We start from the raw sequence: 8,724 nt of genomic DNA on the forward strand, positions 1-8,724 counted from the left end.
TCCCCCCATCCCAGCCTTCTCCCTCCCTCCCTCCCTTTCACCTCTCCTCTCCTCTCTTATTTCCCTCCTAACGTCCCCCTCCAGATAGTATAAATATCTGTGAACGGCAGGGGAGAGCTCAGTATTACAGACCTGTCCACTGAGGAGTCACAAGGGAGAAGAGGAAAAAGAAAAGATATAAAGCTTACCTGAGGGTAGAAACCAGGACATAGGGAATAAGTAAATGATCAAAGTAGAATTCCAGTCGAGAGCTTAAAAAAACCAAAACCAATTCTTCGGAAACAGAGAATTTGAAGGACATTTTCAGAATCCAGCATGTTCCTCCTGTTCTTGCTGTGCGTGTGTGGTCTTCTCCTGCAAGGGGACGCTCAGGGCCGCGCCGCTCTGTGGACAGGCAACGACCGCAGTGGACGATGCCAGTACACCTTCACGGTGCCCAGCCCCGCAGAGGCCAGCTGCCCGCAGAGCGGAGGCCCAGAGGTGGAGGGTCTGAAGGCTAGACTAAGCCTGCTGGAGGTGCTAGTGTCCAGGCTGGCTGGAGGAGGGGACGTCGGGGGTCCCCCAGAGTCCCCCGGGGCCAGCAGAGCTCAGTCTGAGCTCCAGGAGGCTCTGAACAGGGCGGTGGGGGAGAGGAACCTGCTGCAGGGGGAGAAGGAGCGTCTGCGGAGGGAGCTGGAGGGGCTGCAGAGAAGAGTGGAGGAGATGAGGAGGGAGACAGAGAGGCTGAGGAGCAGACCCCCCTGTCCTCCACAGGCCCCTGTGGTGCCACCAAGCCCCCCTCTGATCAGACCAGCTGGAGGTAAGAGATTTACTCAATACCAGCACACACTTTAAAGCTATAGTGCAAAACTTTTTCATACATTTAAACCATCGGCAATCAAAGGCGATTAAGCCTATGGGCTTTACAAAACTCTCTCTGTATTTCTCAGTATGGCTGCATTTACTCAAGAAGAGCCCACAAAATGTTTCTGTTGTTGATTCTACTGCTAAGAAAACACCTGCAGCAGAAGGAATAAAATATGTGCATGATCACTGAAGGCGTTCCTCATGTAGATGCACCAACAGTGTTGTTGTAATAACTCAGTATTCCCCATGGGTGTAAAAGAAGTTACACAGTTTAAGATAGCTTTTAAAAATATGCCATTTAAGGATAACGGAGTAAAGCGATGACACATAAACGTCAACTATGCATATGGAGCCACTCTTTGGTGTCTTTGTGTGTCCGGTTATTACACATCTGCCAATCTGCACAAATCCCCTTATAGAGAGCAGGTGAACAGTGCGTGCACCCCGTGGCGATGCATGATGTACCTGCTTGTGTGGTTCATGTTTACTGTGCAGAGACTGCTGGGCTCAGGTTTCCCTCCCCGCTTCCTGCCTGCATTTAGGGGTGGTGGCAGGCCAAAGCGGGTCAGCTCAGGATTTACGAGCAGATCCCAGCGTCCTTCATGACGTTTATGACTGGTGTTTCCCTCTCTCCATGACGAGAATGGCGCGAATAGCCGGGGTAGGGCTGAGAGGGGGGGGGACCTCAGAGGGGGGGTGAAATGTGATGCACGCAATGGAAGGGGTGGTCCAGTGCCAAGGACTCATCTCAGGGGCTTTTGATGACGCCTGGTGGGTCAGGGCTGGAGGGCTCTGGGCCAAGAACACTACACTCCAAAGGGTTAGAGGGCTTCAACAGAGCTGGGGAGTTATAAGCTCTGGTATTCTGTGTGTTTGCAGTGGCCAAACAGACGTTGATTAGCCTCCAGTCTGTGCCCGTTTTCCCACACCCGCCTTCCCCCTTTCTTCCCTGGGCTAAGCCATCATCAACTCGGTTGTTTACACTCTTAGCTCTCAATGTGTTTTACTTGTGAAGCTGAGATTTGCAGCGGCAGTAAATCCTTCATAGCGCCAGTCATCCCTATACCCCCTCTGCATCGGGAGAACTTCCGTACATCCCATGCATACTCAGGGTTATCTGTTAAGCTCCTCATGTTTACACCTGAAATACACAGAGAGGGTCCCTCAGCATGAGAGGGCAGATGTCGAACAGATCATAGGGAGACGAGCAATTTGGCAAGTTCGTAACTCGGACTGGAAAATGCTTTTATTTACTACTAACACTGAAAATATATGAGCTGATACGCTATGTGATGCGATGCTATTTTGAGAACTTAAAAATATTCCTGCACATTTATCGCTGGTAGTGACAGCACAAGCCAGCTACACATGGCTTTATGCTCAAAAGATAAACCAATGCAGAATAAAAGGTGCTGATGACATTCGACAGGACACACAAGAGCTAAAAAAGATCTCAACCTCTAACAGTGAACATGTGCTGTACTGGAAGAGTACCGTTAGGCAAGGTGCCTAAGGGGAAACACTTTGACTCAAAATATGTGACCGTGTTAGAACAAAGTCAGTCGTAATGTAAGAATCTTTTAGGTTTATGGTGATGACAGGGACAAGCCCATTATCGAAAACACAGTGGGCCTCACGGGGGTCTTCAGATGTTTGCTCACAATTTCCTGGAGGTCCTAAAATTCTGCCAGAAATGTCTCGATCCGTGAGCAATGGGGTGGACGCACTAAAACTTTCAGTGCCTTGACCTTGTCTGCTGCTTACACGCACATAGAACCCTGGCGATATTATTAATATAAATGTTTCCTGACAACAATAGGATGGGAATGCTGAGGGGAGCTTTAGTGAGCTGTGTCTTTGTCTGGGAGGTTTATTGATTCTGCTCAGAGACTTCCTAAACAAAGAGGCAGGATATGAGGGATGAAGGCAACACACACACACACACACACACACACACACACACACACACACACACACACACACACAGCAACTCTCCCATGTCGCTGCTGTTTATCATCATTTCCAAGCTCCGGCTCCTCTTCATCAACACCCAGATGCTAGCGTTTAATGTTCTCTGCATCATTTAGGCTCATTATGCAGCTGGACTCATGGCAGTGCACATGCACTGCTCACACAGACCAGCGCCCAGTCAGTCACCTACGGATACACAAACACCCTGCGCTCTATACCCATCATCATTCAAACCTATTTGAAAAGCTTTGCTTTTGTAAACATCTCTATGTTTATTTGCCAAGCCTAGTGAGGAGAAAATACAGACCTCCATGCTGTTGACCTTTCACGGTAATGGAGGAGTGAGGGGACAGGGACGAGGAAGGGGACAAGGACAAGGACACATTAAACCAGTTTTCAATAGTTCTCTAACTTGCTGTGCTAAAGTCACAACTTACCAAACCCAGTTGTTCATAATTCAAGAACATTTCATCACTTAGCGCAAGGCGCTAACAAGCCAAACATGTAACATACAGTATTATACCAAACATCATGTTGAGCTGGACCTCCAGGCAGTTTGACACTTATTCTCTAATTGTTCTTTAATTTATAGCTGCAGTTTTTTTTTAAGTTTGCATAAAACAACACATGTATTTGTGTGCCTTGAAAATAGTTTTGCATAGACTTGTATGGTGGCCCCTAAGAGCTAAACTCATTGCACTTGAGTTTTGTCTATTTGCATGTGCTTTCTTCAGTTGTAGTGCATTGAGCTCTCAGGGCCAGCATAGGGTCATTTACATACTGTATATAAATCACGATTTGTGTGTCCTACTGTGAGCATTCATTAATAGTCAGAGTGGTGTGATTCCATGCAGGCCTTATACCTGACAGTGATACAGGGGAGACAGAGCCAAACGGCTTGATCAAAGCCGTGATGACGCGACAGTCGACAGTGCTCGGGTCGAGTGTGTCAAGTATGTGTGTTAACGGTCGGCCAATCTACCGACTGTCTGACTCCAGAGCAGCTGGGAATCTGCTCAGGGGGGTGTTTGTTTCATGCTGTCAGGACAGTGCCATGGCCACCAGCACACTCCAAACACTCTCTTCACTATTGTGTGCCCCATGTTAAATCATTCATCTCTCTGCATGTGTGTGTGTTTAGGTTCCATCCCCATGTCTCACCTGATGGCCAGGCCCAACAGGCAGGGAGACAGCAGCAGTTTGAGAGGTGGGTTAAGTTTGATGCAGAACCAGGCTTCACTTTACTATTTTTTTTTCTCCAATTCAAACAACTTTATTAATCCCACTAAGGGCAATTGGTTATGAGCAGCAGGTTGTCTTATACACAGAACACATGTCACACAAGAAAATCAAACAGATACACCAAGGAGCTTGGATGCGGAAGACATCTATAAATAAATAAATTATACATTGTGTTAATATACGGTATAGGTGATATTCATAAAACCCCTCTAAGATACTAAGGTATGTTAAGAATTTAAAAGAGAAAAGAATGATTAATAGTCCCCTTCTTGAACCCATCAGACTCAGCGTGGCAGCACGGATCTACAGGCTTCCAGGAGCTGAAGGCCGAGGTGACAGAGGTCCCTGCTCCAGACGGCCCTGAGGAAGTTACAGGTCTGTGTTCTCTTTATTTCTCCCTTTAAGGACCATACTATTGGTTTAGAATGTTTACTACAGATTGTATACACTTAATCCAGTTCAGCCGTTTTCCAAACAATGCCGCTGTGTTTAAAAAGATGTTATCCGGGTTTTCCATCAAATCAGGCATTCCTTCATTTTCATTCATTTCTGTGTGATGAGAAAATCTATTAGCCGTCTAGTGCAATACATTTCAGTGTAGTGCAATCCATTAGAGTGTAAATTAAGTTTGCATACTTTTACGTTTTTAGATTAAAGCTGGGGTGGAGGATTTGGGGAGAAAATGGCAGTTGGGATAGAGATTCAAATCCAAATACCTCAACCGCTCCACTTGTTCTCTTCGGTACCTCCCCTATGGTCCCTTCCTGACACGCTCTACACCAACAAAGTCGTGCCAAAGTGAATGGACAGTCCCAACAGCCAATAAGAAGAGAGAATCGGAGCCCCGCTCTGATTGGTCAAAGTGTCAGCCCATGTTAACTTTGACCAATCAGAAATCACATACCCCAGCTTTAACTTTGATTGAACACATGCATAGTAGACTTTTGAAATCCTTTTTTTTTACTTCAAGGACCATGCCAAGATAATGCAATTAAAAGTGCTAGCACACAACGCTCTGGTGTATCTCTGTATCTTTGGATTGTGCAAGAACACAACCTTTTGAAAACTTGTGAAAATTATAAGAATTTATGTTAGTCAACCATGCTTGTTTTGACCTATAAAGAAATGAAAATATTAGAAAAAGTTAATGAATCTGACACAAGTTATTATAATATATTTATTATTACATGTTTTGAACAAGTTAAAGGAAGCCTGTGTAGCACAGAGGGGCAATTGTGTTGCATGTATCACACCTTTTGTTTTCAAGCTGTTTAAGGAAATGCACAATGCATTTTTGTAAGAGATAATGGAAATAAACAAGGAGTTTGCATGTTTGTCAAAAATGATCAACTAAAATGTAAAGATGTTGTTAAGGAGTTCAAACTTGCAAACACACCAGTATAGTCCTTTAACACCCAATCCTGGCAGGTGATACCCTTCTCACTCTCCCATTTCCTTCCTCGTCCCTCTCCGCTGTCCATCTGACCTGGCAAACATGACACTGACCCCCCCCCCCCCCCCCCCCGACAGCCTCAAAGCAAATACAGCTATTAATACTGCAACATTTGGGGCGAGAATACCAGAGTCATGCCAATCCGTAGGTATGACAGCCTGCCTGAGTTAAATTTTTGTCTTGTAAGTAGAAGCCCAAGGGAAAGGGAAAGCCCCCTTAACGAGGATGTCACTCACTGCTAAACCTTCCTCTGATGGCTTCCCCAAAACCATTGCCGCAGTCTGTTCTACTGAATGGCTCGCAGCTCGTTTGATTGTTTGGGCCATCATGAAAAAAACACGAGACGTCATACAATCAACCGCCACGGGGGAAGCTACATGGCCACAAGTGTATTTATAAAACATATTCCTATCAAACCCTTAATCCAATGCTACGGCATGGACCTTAGAGCAAGGGTGTATTTTAGGTTGTGGTAAATATGCAGCCTGCCTTATCAGTAAGACAAGAAGCAGAGAGATCCCTCCCTGGATGAGTTTGTAACCCAACTGCTGCCTCAATGGTGGTGCCTCAGACAACATGTTGGCTAACAGAGATGTCAGGCAGCAGCTGAAGACCTTCATTTGTGTTTCAACAACCTTAGACCTCAGAGGTCATCTCAGTGATGCCTCACCATAAACCATAAACCCTAATGTCATTCCCCTGGTAGAAGAGGAAATTGACCCAAGGCTGTTTAAACCATCGTGTGGGGTGAATATTTTGTTCAATTTAAGTTTTGTTGTACATATTATTTTTTGTTATTGTGCTTGAAAATATCACGCCAATGAAGCCTATTGAATTGAACCTAAGGATTCAAAGCCTTTATCTAACTTTTGACATGGACACATTGAAATGGTCAAGAACAACATCAATTATATACAGTATTGTGAATCTTCCCTCTCTCATGTTTCTTCTCCTTCCTGTTGGTAGGTTGTGGGGAGTTGGTGTCCGTTGGTGAGCCTGTCACTCATAGGAAGGCTGACAACATAGAAGGTAAATATGGTGTTTGGATGCAGGATCCTGAGTCCGTCACCCCTTACGGACCCAACATGATCTGGCGGATCGACGCTGTTGGCGCTGACGTCAGGCAGCTGTTTGGGTATGAAGACATGGTACAACTCTCTAAAGGCTTTCCATCAAAGGTGAGTGTTCATCCTAGGTGAATGAGATGTGTTGTTAATGTGAAAAAGCAAAAAACCTTAAAGGTCACCCATTGTGCATAACGCACTTTTTCATTTTTTTTCAACATTCGTATGGGTCCCAGAGACTCCCAAAGCATTACATAAAACAACCCTCCCTTTTTCTCAACTTCCACCTTTCTGAAAACTTGTGTTTAAAAACCCCAGTCAGAAGTTCTCCCCCTATGATGTCATAAGGGGAGAAGCCACGGCCACTCATTACCAACCTAACTTATCACTACAGATCCCCCTGAATCTAACTGCCAGTAAGACTCAAGGCCAATCAGAGCAGACTGGGCTTTTTGGGAGGCTAGACAAAACGGAGTGTTTCAGACAGAAGCTGAAAAGAAATTTTGCAATGGCACTGTGAGAAATATAGTTTTTTTTAAGTCACTACACAATGGTTACAGTTTCTAATAAAAACTGAGCAGAATATGTGACCTTTAAGTCCCTCCTGGCTACTGTCTCATGTTGTCGTCGTCCCCCATGACAGGTGCTGCTGTTGCCTGAACCGTTGGAGAGCACCGGTGCGACTCTTTACCGAGGCTCTGTGTATTATCAAAGACGTCGGAGCCGCACTCTCATCCGCTACGACCTGGCCTCTGAGACCATCGCAGCCCGCCGCGACCTCCCCCACGCCGGCTTCCATGGCCAGTTCCCTTACTCCTGGGGGGGCTACACGGACATCGACCTGGCCGTGGACGAGCAGGGACTGTGGGCCGTCTACTCCACCAGCAAAGCCAAAGGAGTCCTGGTGATCTCCCAGCTGGACCCGCACAGTCTGGAGGTGAAGAAGAGCTGGGAGACGCAGATCAGAAAGAACTCTGTGGCCAACTCCTTCATCATCTGTGGCAAGCTGTACACGGTGAAAAGCTACGCGGCACCCAACACCATCATCAACTACATGTACAACACTAAAACCAGCCAGGGGAAGGCCCTGTCCATCCCCTTCAAGAACAAGTACAACTACAGCAGCATGATTGACTATAACCTGGCTCAGAAGAAGCTGTTTGCCTGGGACAAGTTCCACATGGTGTCCTATGACCTCAGGCTGGGCCCCCCGCAGGCCAAATAGTTCTGTCATGATGAGTGACTGCTGAAAAGTGACATTTGCTCACCTTTCGTTCTGTTCCTGCTTTTAAAGACTCAAGAGCTTCAAAGTATAATGTGTGTGGTAGCAGTAGTTATCATGTCAACCCAACACTGCCAGTTTGAACATCTAGAAGAGCCAGGGCTGAAGCACCCCAACTCCAAAGTGAAGACGTTTGAGGAAGTGTCGGTCTGCAGGTTTGCGCTTGTTTCTGCAGCGGGAGGGCACGGTCCACAAACATGTTGTTTTTAGAGGAATTATTTTTGTACCGCCTTTAATTCATATGTATGATTGTATTGTTTCTTTTTGTTAAGCTATGTATATTTGAGGTTTGAAAGATGAAGCATAGTCCAACTTCACAAGCTAAGAGGGATAATCAATGCATATCATTTAAAACACAGACTCCTGTGATACGACACGCCCTGCAGTGTTTCACCAGTCAGCCTCTTATATTAAATAAACTACTGCCATGTATTGGAATCTTGCATGCACTTGTACATTGTAGTCAACATAACGATGCAATGTTCAAATTGTCATGAAATAAACTTCTTCCTAAATTACAGTTTAGATGGTTATTATGGAACGGTATACCCTTCTATGGATAAAAAAAAATAAAAACTTTTGAATTTTTTTAAAGAAAACCTTTATGTTTTTTTTTTAAAGCTGTAACTGATGACTTGCTGACAAAGGAAAAACTATTATCCTCAAGATGATTTTTTTTTCCTTTTTTTAATCTTAAATACATTTCTCCTTGTTTAGCTTAATAACCTAATAAACAATCAACTCATCCAAAAAACTTGGTCACAAAGATGAAAGCAAGGCTCCCCCCCACAGATGAAAAATTAAACCTTAAACATAATCAGTATCAGGCAATTTATGACTATGGGTGTCCAGGTTGTAAACAAATC

At 45.1% G+C, this 8,724-nt stretch overlaps 1 protein-coding gene across 1 annotated transcript; it reads left to right on the plus strand.

Moving 5' to 3' along the window:
* The first annotated feature begins 137 nt into the window (after positions 1-137).
* myoc (myocilin) lies at positions 138-8,378 on the plus strand. The gene is made up of 5 exons (XM_080032264.1): positions 138-799; positions 3,959-4,024; positions 4,342-4,434; positions 6,479-6,690; positions 7,220-8,378. Exons 1-5 carry the CDS (start codon positions 316-318, stop codon positions 7,799-7,801), a joined length of 1,437 nt encoding a protein of 478 aa, XP_079888390.1. The 5' UTR covers positions 138-315; the 3' UTR covers positions 7,802-8,378.
* Positions 8,379-8,724: the final 346 nt, after the last annotated feature.

This window comes from Ammodytes marinus (genome assembly GCF_949987685.1).
Source record: "Ammodytes marinus genome assembly, chromosome: 8".
Lineage (NCBI taxonomy): Eukaryota > Metazoa > Chordata > Actinopteri > Uranoscopiformes > Ammodytidae > Ammodytes > Ammodytes marinus.